Below are 18909 nucleotides of genomic sequence, written 5' to 3'. Positions count from 1 at the left end.
ATCTTCCTCCCTGTCAGTTCGAGCACACTGCTCGGGATGGCGGTGCACAGTACAGCCATCCTGATCAGTGTACTTACAGTGAAGAACACACCCCCTGCCCCCTAGTAAAACACACACAGCACACAGTTAACCCTTTGATCGCCCCTCACATTAACCCCTTCCTGCCCAGTGCCATTAGTACAGTGTCAGTGCTTTTTTTTAGCACTGATCACTGTATTGGCATCACTGGAGATGTCAGTGACACCAAGTTAGTTCACCCCAGTATCAGAATGTCCACCGCAGTCCCTCCTAAAAGTCACTGATCACCACCATTACTGGTAGAAAAAAAACCAATCCCATTATCTATACCGCCATTTGTAAACGCTGTAACTTTCACATAAACCAATTAATGTACATATATTGGGATTTTTTTTTCCAGCAAAGACATATCTCAGAATACACTTTGGCCTAAATTTATTACAAAATTTGATTTTTTACAATTTTTTTTACTGGACATGTTTAATAGAAAAAAAGTCCAAAATATTGTCGTTTTTTTTCCTCAAAATTGTTGGTCTTTTTTTTTTCTTATAGCGCGAAAAATAAAAACCGCACAGGAGATCAAATACCACCGAAAGAAAGCTCAATACATGAGGAAAAAAAAGACATAAATTTCATTTGGGTGCAGTGTTGCATGTCTGTGCAGTTGTCAGTTAAATTAATGCAGCGCCGTAACGTAAAAAATGGCCTGGTCATGAAGGGGCATAAATCCTGAGGAGGGCAAGTGGCTAGCTATAAGCCACATAGGTTTGCTTTTTAGCCTTTTTAAACTTGTTGCCCAAGGGAATATATTTTGCAGTGGTTCACAGTCTTTGAAGAACTCCCATTTCTGTGTTGTGTTCATCAATGCCAATATTCCCTCCCAGTCTAAGGCTTGGAGAGCAGCTCTCAGCCTTGGAAAATTAGCTCTCTTAAAGTTGAGCATTTATGTTTTTCCCATATGTGCTTGATGTTTACAGCAAACAATAAATAAGCTTTGCATGGTTTGAGATTATCAGGTCCTAGATTATCCTAGTTGAGGCCTCTATGAACTGTACCATATAATTGTCCTGTAGTAGGTTTATAAATTTTTGCCCTTTAACTGTTCCTGCAGTGCCATTACTCCAGTCAATTTCCGGGTAGTTAAAATCCCCCATTATTATCACTGTCCCAGCCTTTTCAATCTGTGCAAGGAGCGGAGTCTCCACCTCCTCATTAACACTGGGAGGCCTATGAAAAACTCCAATGATTACCTTTGTAGTATGCACCCCCATGTATAGTTCCACCCATAATGCTTTAGCCTCACCACATTGTCCATCAACTAGGTCCTCTTTCACACTCACTCTGAGATCGCTTCTCACATGGAGACAGACACCACCACCTTTCCTATTTACCCTGTCTCTCCGAAAGAGAACATAGCCAGGAATATTAATGGCCCAGTCATGTGAAGAATGAAGCCAAGATTCAGCAATACCAATTAAATCATAGTTCTCTTCATGCACCAAAGCTTCCAACTTGCCTATTTTGCTTGGCAGTCTTCTGGCATTATTGAACAAACACTTTAATTTATTGACACCTTGTGCACATGTATTTTGCGTATTTTTTATTTTCATACAAATGGTACCAATTGCAATGGTTGTTTGTAACATGGGAACCTTCTTAGCTGCCATAGCCCTCTCCCCATCTTTCCCCATTCCACCCACCAATAAGTACTGCCCTTGTCTGATCTGTCTGCCCCATTATAATCTAATTCTCCCTCCCCCCTCGATCCTAGTTTAAATACTCCTCCAGCCTCCCCATATACCTCTCCCCCAGCACAGTAGACCCCCTTCCATTTAGATGCAAACCATCTCTAGCATATAGGTTGCACCCCAATGAAAAGTCAACCCAGTGCTCTAGAAACCCAAATCCTTCCCTCTTACACCAGGTCTTTAGCCATGCATTTAGTTCTCTAATCTCCCCGTCCTTCCTGAGTTGTGCATGGCACAGGTAATATTTCAGTGACTATCACCTTGGAGGTCGTTCCCTTTAACTTGCAGCCTAGTTCTTTAAATTGATTCTTAAGGAGCTTCCACCTTCCATGTATTCTGTCATTGGTTCCAACATGGACCAAGATAACTTGTCATGCCAAGCCCCTCCCAGTAATTTATCAACCCGGTCCACCACATGCCGAACCCTGGCATCAGGGAGATGGCAAACCATTCGGTTGAGGCCATCCTGGCGACAAACTATTCTATTAGTCCTTCTGATTTATAGAATCCCCTACTACCACCAAATGTCTAGGCTTTCCCGCACTATCCTCGCCTCCCCTCCCAGATGGTCTGCTCTCCCACCTGTTAGGGATAGCAGTGACATCAGGAGCTGCCACCCCCACATCTTCATCCAACTTAGCAAATCTGTTTGGGTGCACAATCCCTGGGCCAGCCTTCCTTTCTGTGAGCCCCTACCACACCCTCTCATTACCGTAACCCATCTTCCTATCTTATAATCCTGATTAGCTCCTCCACATCAATACCATTAGCTACTTGCTCAGAGAGCAGAAGACCCCTTTCAAGGTTGTCGGTTCTGCCCAGTGTTGCAACTTGCTCCTCCAGATCTCTAACGTGAGCTTCAGAAGGGCAACCCGCTCACATCTGTCTCAACTTTATCCTTCCTGGAGCTGTTGCTCCATTGTTGCATACATGCGGCACACTGTGCACTGCACAAAACCTTCCACCCTGCTAGCACTCATATCCCAGTTGCAGTATTAATATTACTAATAGGAAATATCAGTTGTCACTTACAGGTTAGTAGACTCCTGTTTTCAACGCTGGTTTTTTAACTCCACTTAATCAAATGTCCACTTGGTCAAAGGTCCAGCAAGCAAAATACAGGCAAGCCCAAGAATGAGCAAGCTCAGAGTGAACTCTATAGAAAGTTATATAGTACCTGTAGCACCTGTGACCAATTACCCCTCCCCTTAATTAGCAGACTGAAGGAAGGCCGGGAAAGGAAGAAAACAATTCTATTTAAAAAAGTAAAAGCTTCTAGCAAGACTCAAAAAAGAAAATAAAACAACTACAAGCACCAGCAGTCAAAAGTAAAACTTTTTCACTCTCCACTCAAATTTCCCACTCTTTTTAGCTATCAGCCAGCAAAATGTGCTAGAAGTTTAGTAGCAACAGCAACAGCATGCACACGCTGCTTCCCATAAAATTCAATAAAATTTATTGCGTACGCAGCTTCTGAAGACACTCTGCACCCTCCTCGCTCATTCATTTTGCTTCTTGATGGGGCTTATATGTACGACTTGTAGAGACTTGCTCCTTGACAAAGCCCTACTTGGGTGAAACACCTCATGGAGTAGCTTGCAGGGCAAAACCTGCCCATACACTGGAGTCTCATTTCCAATGCTACATTTTTTATAATAAACAAAAATGCAACACACAGAGTGCGAATACCCTTTTATCATAGCTGAAGATTTCAAATTAATTGGAGAACAATAATCATTGCATTGTATAATCTCTATTGATGGAGGATAATTGTTGGCACAGTAAGGGTCCATTCACACCAGATGCGGTGGGACTGTGCTGAGCGGTTATTCTAGCGCAGTCCCACCGCAGGACAGCAAAATGCCTGGTCTCCTGTGTGCCCGATTCACATCACTGCATTGCGGTGGTTTGCAGGCACGGTGTACTGAAAAATAGTAGTGCATGCACTATTTTTTCAGCGCACCCCCTCGCACTGCACAGTGGTCAGATGAACGTAATGAAATGTCTGTGTGACATTTCAGTAAAGTTCATTATTAAAACAAAAAACAACGGTGATTCCTGCCAGACCGCACCACACACCAGCTGCGTTTTATAAAGCTGTGGCTTTTGTGACTGGACCCTTACACCCCAGTCGCATTGGGTGCAACTTGGAATGCGATTTGCATAACATGCGGCTTGCAAATCGTATGCCAAGTGACACCTTATTATCTGCAATTACAGCAGTCAAATCGGTGCGGTTCCAGAGCTGTACATGCACTACTTTTCATGTGATTTGCATAGACATCTGTGTCAAATGTCTTGCAAATCACACCTGAAATCAGCATGTCTCCTTTGAAATCGTGCGACTTCACTGTAAGTCGCATGATTTCAAAGTCGGACTTGATGTGACCGGGGTGTAAGGGCCTGTGCCAGTGTACTTTCGTTTGCATCAGAACTGCATTTTACTCTATAGAAGCCTTTAGGGATGAAAAAGCAGCATGAAGTTGCTTTGGTAGTCAACTGCACTTGTCAATGGACTGTGAATGATCTCAGAAGCATCTCAAACATATGTGAAATGCCAGTAAATGCATCTAAAAGCAGGTTGCATTTGCCCATTAACATACACCCTGAGGCTGTTTGGAAGATCATATCGCCTTGAAAATTGGGAAGCTGAAGAAATAGAATTTCTTTACTGTCCTAAACCAAATCATTAGTATAAACCTCATGACTGAAGCTTCCCAAAGTATAGTGATAGAATCATTCATATACCACACATACTCTTGACCCTAGATTTGCTGTTTTGTCTGGTAATATGTTAGGATCTGATGATGCATACACATACTTTACAAAGACAGTCAAAAGTGCAATTATTATAACTACTTTAACCACTAGCCTACAGGGCACTTATACCCCCTTCCTGCCCAGGCCAATTTCCAGCTTTCAGCACTGTCACACTTTGAATGACAATTGCGCGGTCATGCAACACTGTACCCATATGAAATTTTTATAATTTCTTTGAGACAGATAGAGCTTTCTTTTGGTGGTATTTAATCACCGCTGGGATTTTTATTTTTTCTTAAACAAACCAAAAACCACTGAAAATTTTGAAAAAAAAAAAGTTTTTTCTTAGTTTTTGTTATACAATTTTGTAAATAAGTGATTTTTCTCCTTCATTGATGTGCACTAATCAGGCTGCAGTGATGGGCACTGATAGACTGCACTGATGGACACTGATAGGTGGCACTGATGGGCACTGATGAGGAGGCACTGGTAGGTTGCACTGATGGGCATTGACAGGCATCACTGATGGGCACTGAAAGGCAGCACTGATACATGACACATAGGCGGCACTGATAGGCGGCACTGACTGGCACTGATAGGCGGCACTGACTGGCACTGATGCACACTGATAGGCGACACTGACTGGTACTGATAGGTGGCACTGATTGGCAGCACTGATAGGTGGCACTGATTGGCTTTGATAGGTGGCACTGACTGGCACTGATGGGTGACACTGAAAGGCAGCTCAGATGGGCACTGATATGTGGCATTGATGTGCACTGGTATGCACTGATATGTGGCGTTGATGGGGCACTGGCACGTGGCACTGATGAGCACTGACAGGTGGCACTTCTGGTGCCACACTGATCAACAGGGCACATTGATCATCAGTGCCCTGATGATCAGTGTACATGTCCCGCGGAAAGCCGATTACCGGCTCTCCTCTCGAGCTGTCAGCGTGACAGCTCGAGAGGAGAGAAATGCCAATAACCGGCATTTCCGTGTTTACATGTGATCAGCTGTGATTGGACACAGCTGATCACATGACCGAGCCGACATCTTCGGCTCTTTCCGTGATCCACTGTGTCCGAGGGACACAGCGCACCAGCGATCGCCACGCTGCGCGCTCCCTGAGCCGGGCACGCGCAGTGAGAATGGTAGGACATCATAAGACATCCTATCAGAACGAGAGAACCACCTTGCGCCCGTCATTGTACTATAGGGCAGGCGGAAGGTGGTTAAAGTACACCTGTCAGTATTTTATTGTTGTCTTTGCTCTCCTTTGGTAGATTCACCTTCTCTATTTGTCCTATTTACTGTTCTCACTGGAAAGTGAAAGAAAATCCCAAATTTCGGGTTGTCACCAGAACAGGAACAGAGATGAACTCTTCCGATGGGGACACTAGTTCTGGTGACAACAAGGGATTCCCTCACTGTGCTGGTATTTCCTCAAACTTCTTGTCTTGGCAATGGGCCAGGATATGAAGGAAAACCTCCCCAATGCAACAGAGATGGCAAAAAAAAGCCCCACAACCTAACAGGGGCAGTAACCCTCCCTTACTTTATCCAAAATGGGGAACAAAAAAAAAAGCTTTTACTTTTTGTTCTCCTGAAACTTTGAACATTGTATGACTGATTTTTATTCCGGGGAGGGTATGCATGTAGACTCATTTCAAAGTGTGGCCGTGTAAGTAGAGTATCAGCTTTTCCAGGGATCATCAGGGCATACTACTTTATAACTGCACAGGTATGTAACCGTTTATACATTGTCTTTGTTTTAGTGACTTTGACTGCACATCCATCAATAGCGACGTGGAAACTAGAAGCCCTGTAAGAACACGGCGACATTCTTGGAGGCAGCAGATTTTCCTGCGCGTTGCCACACCTCAGAAGGGATGTGATTCTCCAAACAGATTTGATGGTAAGAATTTTAATTTGTGTGTACAAGAAAAATGTGCATGCATGACATATTTCATTCTGATCACTGTATGTAGCCGGCCTATGCAAATACAATATTTAGTATAATTAATCATTTTTTTTCTTATTTTTTTTTTAAACTTTATACAGTATCTCACAGAAGTGAGTACACCCCTCACATTTTTGTAAATATTTTATTATATCTTTTCATGTGAAACACTGAAGAAATGACTCTTTGCTACAATGTGACGTAGTGAGTGTACAGCTTGTATAACAGTGTAACTTTGCTGTCCCCTCCAAAAAACTCAACACACAGCCATTAATGTCTAAACTGCTTGCAACAAAAGTGAGTACACCCCTAAGTGACAATGTCCAAATTGGGCCCAAAGTGTCAATATTTTGTGTGGCCACCATTATTTTTCAGCACTGCCTTAACCCTCTTGGGCACGGATTTCACCAGAGCTTCACAGGTTGCCACTGGAGTCCTCTTTCACTCCTCCATAACGACATCAAGGAGCTGGTGGATGTTAGAGACCTTGCGCTCCTCCACCTTCCGTTTTGAGGATGCCCCACAGATGCTTAATAGGGTTTAGGTCTGGAGACATGCTTGGCCAGTCCATCATCTTTACCCTCAGCTTCTTTAGCAAGGCACTGGTCGTCTTGGAGGTGTGTTTGCGTTTGTTATTATGTTGGAATACTGCCCTGTGGCCCTGTCTCCGAAGGGAGGGGATCATGCTCTGCTTCAGTATGTCACAGTACATGCTGGCATTCATGGTTCCCTCAATGAACTGTAGCTCCACAGTGCCAGCAGCACTCATGCAGCCCCAGAACATGACACTCCCACCACCATGCTTGACTGTAGGCAAGACACACTTGGCTTTGTACTCCTCACCTGGTTGCTGCCACACACTTGAGACCAAGATAAGCTTATCTGGTTCAGATGGTGTCATCAGACCACAGGACATGGTTCAAGCAATCCATGTCCTTAGTCTGCTTGTCTTCAGCAAACTGTTTGCTGGCTTTCTTGTGCATCATCTTTAGAAGAGGCTTCCTTCGGGGACGACAGCCATGCAGACCAATTTGATGATGTTTGCGGCATATGGTCTGAGCACTGACAGACTGACCCCCCACCCCTTCAACCTCATATGTCTATTTCCCAAAGACAACCTGTGGATATGACGCTGAGCACGTGCACTCAACTTCTGTGGTCGACCATGGCGAGGCCTGTTCTGAGTGCAACCTGTCCTGTTAAACCGCTGTATGGTCTTGGCCACCGTGCTGCAGCTCAGTTTCAGGGTCTTGGCAATCTTCTTATAGTCGAAGGCATGTTTATGTAGAGCAGCAATTCTTTTTTTTTTTTTTCTTCAGATCCTCAGAGTTCTTTGCCATGAGGTGCCATGTTGAACTTCCAGTGACCAGTATGAGAGAGTGAGAGCGATAACACCAAATTTAACACACCTGCTCCCCGTTCACACCTGAGACCTTGTAATACTAATGAGTCACGTGACACCGGGGAGGGAAAATGGCTAATTGGGCCCAATTTGGACATTGTCACTTAGGGGTGTACTCACTTTTGTTGCCAGCGGTTTAGACATTAATGGCTGTGTGTTGAGTTATTTTGAGGGGACAGCAAATTTACATCGTTATACAAGCTGTACACTCACTACTTTACACAGTAGCAAAGTGTCATTTCTTCAGTGTTGTCACATGAAAAGATAGAATCAAATATTTACAAAAATGTGAGGGGTGTACTCACTTCTGTGAGATACTGTAGATAAGATTACTGCTGTTTTGTCTTCTTCCTGGCAATTTTGCAGGATAGCTTAGTCTGTGTGTAAAGTGAAGAACATTATGTCATGTAAAAGAAGAGCAAAGATTTAATACACTGAATAATATTAGAACACGTTTTTCATGGTAGTAATCATATGAAAACTATACATTTGTAATGTTTTACATTTAAAGTGGAACTTCATTCTGTCAGTCAACATCGACTATTTTTTAATCCTTATGCTACTAGCATTAGTAAAAAGATAGGAAAGTATATAATAATTACTTGCTTTAAACTTTTTTTTTTTTTTTACATTCCTTCAGTTACGTCCTGGTTTCCATGCCTAGGCAAATTATGTCATGCATTCCAGGAGGGAAGGAGGGACTTCCTCTGCTAAGCACAATCTCCTGTCTGCACGCCTGAGCTAAGGGCAGATGGATTCCAGGAAGTAAAAGCTACATAGATTATCTACTACTGCCAGAGATGCTAGGGGGGAGTTTTTCAAAGTGTTTTCTCCGCAAAATAAAGTATGGAGACAGACTGATGGGAAAGTTTGCTTTGAATATTAAAAATGAATTGCTCAGATGTGGTTGGTATACATCACTATCAGCGATCAGAGGGGACAGTTCAGATACAACAAAGCAAGACATGCAGCAAAACATTAACCAAAGCCACAAGTAAACATTTCTGCCTGAAATCCACACCAACAGTTGGGGTTTGTGTTCAAAACCCTTCTAAACTTTAAAGACTTATTGCAGACTGATTCTAAAATGTATTTCACAATCGAGGACAAGTTACTGTTCCAACTATAATGAGCATCCGTAAACTCGCATAATACAAATTTTAAATGCACAAAGAGAAATCAAGAAGGCTCAAATCCTTATTACTACTGTAAGTTAGTGATATCCGTGTGTATAAGACTTAATAGCCATGGATAAATATGCCAAAATCAGAGCCTGATCTGAATGTTTGGATATTCTGCAGTCGAAGTTATAGGTATATGTTATAAAGGACAATAGCAATCACATAGCTATGGCTTAGCATAATAAGGAAAAGCTGTTCATAATGATTGTGGAGTCCTTGTTAAGTCATGCACTTGTATGAGCAAAGCCCCAAGATCAGTGAGTTTTAAATTGAATTTAAACAGTATGACTGTTGTCATTTGGGGTACTGGACTCCTTGTAAACTTATTAGCGATACAGCAAGTGGTAAACCGAAATCTGTAATTGCATATTTTTTTCCACCAAACTGGGAAAATTTATAAGAGCTGTAGGGCGTGGGACCCCTTTGTCATAACCTGTAGAGGGTCTGTTCAAATAGGGAATTTATTTGCAACCACTATTGCAAATACCAACCGTATTCATGTTGTGATCATAATTCATTATAGGAGTTATTTACTTATAGCTTCTATAGCTTCCTTTATAATTCTCTCCACATTTACATATTAGTTAAAGTGTTCAGCAAATGTGACATTGACAGCAGTTGAGATACAATGCCAAGGTTGCTTACAATAATCTCTTTATTCCCTCGGTTTCCAACCCTCTATTGTATTTGTTGTGTGGCCCTCGGATCCCAGCAGCCAGTAGGCATTGTTTTTCTGCATAGATGCTTGCTAAGACTTTATCAGTACATTACCTGATAGGATATACAAAATAACTCCTTTTTTCTCCTTCCAGGTTTTTGTTAATGGTTCTTGCAGTGAAAATATTAATAGCACCATATGGGGCCATTTTTTTCCTCTAATTTCAAGCAGTTGTGTAACAAGTCCCCTGTGTCTGACCACCTCCAACAGCACATTTCTAGTCTCCAACCACCACTGTATTATGTCTGCAGCCTCTAACCATCTCTTGTAGAATTTTCATAGTCTAACAATATTCTGTAGTTTTCAGAGATTGCAGTTGAGACCCTCCTATATCTTTTAGGAGCCTTTCACACCAGCAGACTCTGCCAAGCGGAGTCTGTCCGAAGGCCCCGCTGTACAGGTGAATGACTGGTCTGTGTCTGCTCCACTTGTGCAGAGTGGACATGCACACAGCATGCTGTTCTCTATGGGGCGGTTGGATGTAAACATAAAGAAGTTTACATCTGACTGTCATCCTTTCTGATCCACTAGACCAGGGGTCTGCAACCTTTAAGACATAAAGAGCCACTTGGACCCGTTTCCGAGAGGGAAAAAAAGACTGGGAGCCGCAAAACCATTGCAACATTTAAAACAAATCCGACACTGCATATATTGCAAAAAACGCTCTGGTCATGAAGGGGGTTTAAGGGCCCAGTAAGCAAAGGGTTAATCAGGGCCACAGTGTATCGTCATAATCACAATCATAGCCTTAGGTCAGTGGTGGGCAACCTTTTTTTTCGACTGAGCCAAATCTCGCCAAAACCACGATTGAAATTTATTTTGAAAGAAACATTTTTAAAACTGAAAATACATCCCCCATATAGTAATACATCCCCCATAGTAATTCATCCCCCATATAGTAATTCATCCCCCATATAGTAATTCATCCCCCATAGTAATTCATCCCCCATATAGTAATTCATCCCCCCCATAGTAATTCATCCCCCATAGTAATTCATCCCCCCTATAGTAATTCATCCCCCCTATAGTAATTCATCCCCCATATAGTAATTCATCCCCCCTATAGTAATTCATTCCCCATATTGTGTGAATTCACTTACCTTTGCTCCGCGCGTTCCTCTCGCTGGGTTCCCGCGCCGTTCTGGTCTTCAGGGCGGACTGTGAGAGGAGAGGAGTTCGTCACGCTGCCCCGCCTACATCCGGGCTGCCCCGCCTACATCCTGACAGCCAATGTTTGCCAGCGGGCGCCCGGCACACAGAAGAGCTGCATTAAAAGAGCCGCGGCTTGCCGACCCTATTGCCTGTCACCTGGTGGGCAGTGTGCTCCGGAGCCGCAGGAAAGGTGAAAAAGAGCCGCATGCGGCTCCGGAGCCGCGGGTTGCCGACACCCGCACTAGACGGATGGGGAATGGATTGGATGCACATGGCTGCTTACATCCCCCTCCCCATAGAGAACAATAGATGGTCCGATCAGGACTGCCAGAAAAATGTACAGGCAGTTTTTATCGGTCCGTCTGTGTGAAAGGGGCCTTACGTTGACAGTTGGTGGTTTAAATTTTCTATTTATAAAAACTGTTACTGTGATTGCTTAAAGTGGAATTCTGGGATATACCTAACTAATCTTAAAAATACTCCCTCCCTCCTCTTAACAATAACTAACGTGAAAGAAAGATATGTATGTCTGGTTATGTGATCCTGCTCTCATGTCAGCCAACGCCGCTGCAGGGGAGAGAAGGGAGCGCTGACAATGGATTGGCCATAGGTGACATCACTTCTGCCAGGCATTACCAGCCGTTGTCGAGCCCTCTCTCCTATCGCCTGCAGAAGCGACTGGCTGACATAGAGGAGATCATGTGACCAGAGCAGAATGGGAATCGTTACATATACAGATTGATCTTACACAGGTTAGTTTAGGTGTTAGGAGGGGGGGAGGGGTAGAGTATTTTTTTAGATTGGGTATATCCCAAATTCCACTCTAAACACCCTACAGGAGTGTGAGAAGGGGAAAAAAAAGTGCTGGATATTTTGTAGCAAAAGCAAAAGTTGTGATCATAGAATTCTGGTGACCTGTGTTTTGCTCTGTTCCTTTATTGCTGTATTTGGTGTGATATTTGTCAGGGGGAAGGTGAGTGATCTGGTTTTTCTCCAAGTGGAATATTTCTGTCAAGTCTGCGCAACTTTAGTAACAGAATTTTCTGCTGATGAGGAAGTAGATATTTAATCTTTAGGATGATCTAGTACTTCAGGCTATAAAATATTTTAATTCATCAGTCTGTAAAAAGAAAAAAAACCTCTTGCAGCACTGGAGTTATTTCTCTAATTTAGTTGCAAACCTGTGCACATTTCATGGTGTGTTTAAAGCTAAAATACTAGTTATTAAATTTTTGACTGATGTTCGTCTTTAGTTATACACACTTGAGATATGAAGCCAGTTCTACCTAGGATAGAGAAGGTTTATTAGAGGTGGCTGCAGGACTGTCAGTGCAGGGATCCAACATACCTTCCCCATCCCTGGACATCTCTTACCCTAGTGGGGGTTTCACTAAAACTGGAATTCCCCTCACTGTTTGGGCCATTTCTAGTCCTGTACATTCTTGGGGCAACTTCAGAATCCTTTACCAGCACTTTTCTAAAGTACATTCAGTTTCCTACAGTCTTCTATCTGTAGCCTTTTTTTTTTTTTTTCATCCCTTCTAACATTCTGCTTAAACTTTGTGATTTGTAATAGTACTGCTTGGACTTTGAAGAAGGGGACATACCCCGAAAGCTTGTCCTCAAAATTGTATGTTAGTGCAAATAAAAAAAGTATCACGGACAGTACTCAATTGTTTCTACAGTCTTCCAAACATTTTAGCAGCTGTTTTTACTTGCTGTCATAAGACTATATTTCTTGTCCTTGTGTAGGGACTGCGTTGGGTGTGAATGAAGGTGTGATTGAGCCCTTATTTATGTTCAAAACCGAGGAGGTTTATTTTACGTGTCTGGAAATATTATCCATTGTCTTTGTTTTATTTTTGTCTTCCAAGGGTAAATTTAGGATTACCAGTCCTTATTAATGATATAATAAAGCGCAGCGCTAAAATGATGTAAATCTTAATATAATGTGCAATACAATGATGGGAAATGATCTTAATATCATATAAAGTGCAGGTAGTGCTTAATTCAAGTGACAATTCAATCAGCAGGGCAAATGCATAGTGACTACAGTGTAAATGTACATCCATCAAAGTGCAAATAGTGCCGATAAGGTGATAAAGTCCATATATCAATCACTGAATAAACATGAAGCTTCAAATATAAGTGATCCTTAGTGAGTCCTCCGGTGATAAATAAATAACAGAATTACACACTCACCAGATGCGTAATACCACCACGCATTTGAGAATAATTATATCTCCGTGGGTCAGCTGGATCATCATATGGACACCTCTACCCTGGTATGGACTCCCCTCTGGGCCATCAATGGGATGCAGTACCTTTCACCTCTTCCTGCAGTACGCTTTGTGGGTGATGAGGCTCATCAAGAGCCCCCTTGTCCTCTGTGATGACATCAGGGTGAATAGTTCTTGAAATAACTTTGAAATGTATTAGTAAAATTGTACATATTATCACAACTACTTGACGTATCCAGGTGGATTATACCTTCCTTTTTTTTTTTTTTCAAAGACCAATTGGTTTTCATTTGGTGGTAAATGGTAATATATATTTAAAAAAAAAAACTGCCAAAAATATTTAAAAACTTTTTTTTTTTTTTTTTTTTTTTTAATTTAGCTGTATATTTCTTGCTATTACCATAACCTACCACCAGTGAACAGCCCAAAATAAAGTCTTTCACTCCTGACGATTGCAGTGATACCACGTATGTGTATATTATTTGTTTTTTGTACCCATAGTAGGGCCCTGACACTGATGCTAATTTTAAGAGACGTTCAGGATTTCAAAAAAGAAGCAAACACTCATACTTACATAGGTGCATCATTGGTCTGAAGGTACACCTGTCCCCAACCACCTCTAAGACCGAGAACTGAGCGATCCAAAACCACTGATGGCTCAGTTTTTGGTTTTCACTGAGCAGAAATGTGATATGTGACAGCTGGTTGCTGTACCAAGCAGTACTTCTGTTTAGGGCTGTATGCATTCAGTGAAGTAAGTCCTTGAATGCATATGGCCGTAAATGTACCTACCGCATCCAGCTGGCAAGTATTTCAACATGTCATAGGTTTTCTCAGGCTGCTGGACTTTCCTGAACTCTGTAATTATTATGTATGTCCTTGAACTACATAGTTGTTGGATCTAAAGGAGGTTTCTTACAGTCAGATTATAATCTGTCTGCCAAGTTTTAAAGTCAGTGGGTCATTCTAGAAACCCCACTACAGTCTTTTGAAAAGTTATTCTTTTTTTCAGAAGACTGTCAGTTATGGTGGCCCCATGATTTCTCTCATGACAGGTGTATTTGAAAGAATTCAGACTGTCCTCCTTTCACCACAGTAAATCTTCAGCCTCCCGTATGATAATCTGATAATCTGGTTTGATCCTTCCATTGTACATCAGTGTATTCGACATGGTTATTAGTTGTCAGATTATGGACATTTTTCTCATAACAAGTTAGCAGTGTGTGGCAAGGAAATGCAAAAAAATTAATTTTAGGATGCTAAAATCTAATGCATGTATGCAGTTATGTTTAATTCTGATCCCTGCAGTTTAGCACCATAAGTACTATCTTAAGCCAGTGTTACTACTTCTGTCATCACACGATATTTATTTATTGCAGGCTTTATATACTGTTTTTATTACATTATACCCCATCCTCAAGCAGTTTAAAATATATGGTCTCTCTCTCCCCCTCTCTCTCCTGGGATATTGATCTGGTCAGTTAAGTAGCAGAGGCGGTTGTTAATCAGTTTCAGCTGCTTCAGTGTTAATGAAATTAACAGGTGCACCAGATGAGCAACAATGAGATGACCCCCAAAACAGGAACGGTTTTACAGGTGGAGGCCACTGACATTTTTTTTCTCTACTCATCTTTGCTGACTGTTTTCACTAATTTTGCATTTGGCTAGGGTCAGTGTCACCACTGGTAGCATCAGGTGACACCTGGATCCTACAGAGGTTTCACAGGCAGTGCAACTCCCCCAGGATGGCACATCAATACATGCCATTGCCAGAAGGTTTGTCTTCCAGCACAGTCTCAAGCGCATGGAGGAGATTACAGGAGACAGGCAGTTACTCTAGGAGAGCTGGATAGGGTCGTAGAAAGTCCTTAACCCATCAGCAGGACCGGTATCTGCTCTTTTATGCAAAGAGGAACAGGATGAGCACTGCCAGAGCCCTACAAAATGACCTCCAGCAGGCCACTGGTGTCAATATCTCTGAGCAATCGGAAACATGAGGGTGGCCTGAGGGCCTGACGTCCTCTAGTGGGCCCTGTGCTCACTGCCCAGCACTATAGAGCTCAATTGGCATTTGTCATTGAACACCAGAATTGGCAAGTCTGCCACTGGCGTCCTGTGCTTTTCACAGTTGAGAGCAGGTTCACCCTGAGCACATATGACAGACATGAAAGGGTTTGGAGAAGCTGTGGAAATCATTATGCTGCCTGTAACATTGTTCAGCATGACGGTTTTGGTGGTGGGTCAGTGATGGTCTGGGGAGGCATATCCATGGAGGGATGCACAGACCTCTACAGGCTAGACAATGGCACCCTGACTGCCATTAGTAATCAGGATGAAATCCTTGGACCCATTGTCAGTCCCTGCGCTTTGGGTCCTGGGTTCCTCTTGGTGCACGACAATGCCCAGCCTCATGTAGCGAGAATATGCAGGCAGTTCCTGGAGGATGAAGGAATTGATACCATTGAATGGTTTCCCACACCTTCCTGACCTAAATCCAATAGAACACCACTGGGATATCATATTTCGGTCCATCTGACGCTGCAAGGTTGCACCTCAGACTGTCCAGGAGCTCAGTGATGCCCTGGTCCAGATCTGGGAGGAAATACCCCAGGACACCATCCATTGTCCCATTAAGAGCATGCCTCAACATTGTCATGCATGCATACAAGCACATGGGGGCCATACGAACTACTGAGTAGCATTTTGAGTTGCTGCAATGAAATTTCATCAAAATGGACTAGCCTGCTGCATCATTTTTTCACTTTGATTTTTGTGGTGTCTTTGAATTCAGTCCTCTGTAGGCTGATAATTTTCATTTCCATCAAACGATGGGGCATCCTTGGTTACTAACACATTACCCAGTCCAAATCAGTATAGATATCAAGCATGATATTTTTCCCCATTGAGATCTAATGTGTTCCTTTAATTTTTTTGAGCAGTGTATATACACATACACACATACATATACAAACACACACAAACAACGGGTAAAATGAGTATTGAACACGTCACCACTTTTCTAGGTAAATAGATTTATATAGTGTTATTGACATAAAATTTTCACCACATGTCGGTAACAACCCATGCAATCCAACCAAAACAAATTAGGTTCAGAAATTAGTTTGTGTAATAAAATGGAATGACAAAGGGAAAAAGTATTGAACACGCTTACTGAAATTTATTTAATACTTTGAACAAAATGCTGTGTTGGTAATGACAACTTCAAGATGCCTCCTTTATTGAGAAACTAGTTGCACACATTGCTCAGGTGTGATTTTGGCCCATTCTTCCACATAAACAGTCTTCAAGTCTTGAAGGTTCTGTGGGCCCCTTCGGTGAACTCTGATCTTTAGTTATTTCCATAGATTTTCTATTGAATTAAAGTCAGGTGTTTGGCTGAGCCATTCTAGCAGCTTTATTTTATTTCTTTGAAACCAATTGAGCATTTCCTTTGCTTTGTGTTTGGGATCATTGTCTTGCTGAAATGTCCACCCTCGTTTCATCTTCATCATCCTAGTAGATGGCAGCAGATTTTTATCAAGAATGTCTTGGTACATTTTTCCATTCATCCTTTCTTCAATTAAGTTTGCCAGTACTGTATGGTGAAAAACCGCCCCACACCATGAAGTTCCCACCTCCAAACATCACTGTTGGGATGGTGTTTTTGGGGTGATGTGCAATGCCATTTGACCTCCAAATATGGTGTGTGTTATGGCATCCAAAGAGTTAAATTTTGGTCTCGTCTGACCAGACTATATTCTCCCAGTATTTCACCGGCTTGTCTAACTGTTGTGTAGCAAACTTTAAATGAGCTTCAACATGCTTTTTCTTCAGTAATGGAGTCTTGCGTGGTGAGCATGCAGACCATGGTGGTTGAGTACATTACTTATTGTTTGGTTTGAAACAATTGTACCTGATAATTCCAGGTCTTTCTGAAGCTTTCCACAAGTGGTCCTTGGCTCTTGGACAACTCTTCTGATAATTCTTTTCACTCTTCTGTCAGAAATCTTGCGAGGAGCACCTGTTCGTGGACGGTTTATGGTGAAATGATGTTCTTTCCACTTCTGGATTATGGCCCCAACAGTGCTCACTGGAAAATTCTGAAATTTAGAAATCCTTCTGTAACGAATGCCATCAGTATGTTTTGCAACAATAAGGTTGTGAAGGTCTTGAGAGAGCTCTTTGCTTTTACCCATCATGAGATGTTTCTTGTGTGACCCCTTGGTAATGAGACTCCCTTTTTATAGACCATCAGTTGAGACTGAACCAGCTGATATTAATTTGCACTGACAAGGGGCAGGATTGCTTTCTAATTACTGATAGATTTAAGCTGGTGTCTTGGCTTTCCATGCCTTTTTGAACCTCCCTTTCTTCATGCGATCAGTTCTTCTCCCCTGTGTCATTCCATTTTATTACACATAACTTAAATTGTTACTAAACCCAGGACCCTGCATTCATTATATCTGGTCTCCCACAGTACACAGATCTGCAATTATTTTAGTAAATATAAACGGCTAAATACCGTATTTTTTGCTCCATAAGAGGCACTTTTTTCTCCCAAAAAAGGGGAGGAAAATGTCAGTGCGTCTCATGGAGCGAATATGGAGCGGCCGGTCCGGTATTTCCGCCACCGCCACTGTGTCAGAATACTGGGCTGGCCGCTCAGCTCTTCTCTGCAGCAGGACCTTGCCTGTTCCTCGGTCCAGCAGTGCGCAGTCTTCCCACTCCAGCATCTTTAGTGTGGGCATCCAGCTGTGACAGCCAGGTGCCCACTGCGCATGCACGAGAAGTGCTGCGCTTTGTGAATGGTCCGGCGTCTTCTGAGACACATGACAGGTCCCAGAATACGCCGGGCCATTCACAAAGCGCAGTGCTACTCAAGCATGCGCAGTGGTGCCCACACTAAAGTGGGAGTGGGTACCTGTCAAATTCAGGTACCCACTCCCCCTCCCACCCCAAAGGTCCGCAGTCTCTTGGTCATCCCTGTACTGTCTGCAGTCTCTGGTCATCTCCTGTACTGTGTCTGCAGTCTCTGGTCATCTCCTGTACTATGTCTGCGGTCTCTGGTCATCTCCTGTACTGTGTCTGCAGTCTCTGGTCATCTCCTGTACTGTGTCTGCAGTCTCTGGTCATCTCCTGTACTGTGTCTGCAGTCTCTGGTCATCTCCTGTACTGTGTCTGCAGTCTCTGGTCATCTCCTGTACTATGTCTGCAGTCTCTGGTCATTTCCTGTACTATGTCTGCAGTCCATTGGTTCAGAATATTTGTTTTCTTGTTTTTCTCCTCTAAAACCTAGGTGCGTCTTATGGTCAGGTGCATCTTATGGAGCGAAAATTAGGGTACCTTTTCTCATCAGCAGTTAGCAGTCTTGTGACTTCTATCAGTGTCCAGCAGAGCATTGGTTACAGCTTGTAGGAGTTTTCTTTCTTCTCTAGACTGATGCAGAACTCCTTACCTCTGTCTGGACAGTGCTGATTGGCCCTATACTGATCACATGCAAAAACTCTATAGCTATACACAGCTGTGCAGAGTCTCCACACCATAAGTCTTATCAGGAGATAGGAAGGAGAAGATCAGAGAAGTAAGGATCAATCAGCCTTTTTACACAATGCAGAGGATTAACCCCACAGTGAGTATAACAAGCATGCTTTACTGCATACAAACTGATTTTACTGTTGTGGGTTTAGTAACACTTTTAACTATTACTTAACCCATCAAATAAAA

General features: G+C 42.6%; 1 protein-coding gene across 6 annotated transcripts in view; it reads left to right on the top strand.

The window, feature by feature from the left end:
* Nucleotides 1–18909, top strand: part of TBC1D1 (TBC1 domain family member 1) — a 286650-nt gene that overhangs the window by 196545 nt on the left and 71196 nt on the right. For all 6 annotated transcript variants that reach the window (XM_089678369.1, XM_089678373.1, XM_089678372.1 and 3 more), the window contains one exon: nt 6308–6447. In XM_089678369.1, the coding sequence (XP_089534495.1) occupies nt 6308–6447 (140 nt within the window). The remainder of the gene's footprint in view (nt 1–6307; nt 6448–18909) is intronic.

Source organism: Staurois parvus, unplaced genomic scaffold, assembly GCF_062004578.1.
Source record: "Staurois parvus isolate SC_StPar_1 unplaced genomic scaffold, SC_StPar_1.0 ptg000204l, whole genome shotgun sequence".
NCBI lineage: Eukaryota > Metazoa > Chordata > Amphibia > Anura > Ranidae > Staurois > Staurois parvus.
Note: the sequence above shows the minus strand (reverse complement) of the source record. Positions and strands in the feature narration are given on the sequence as shown.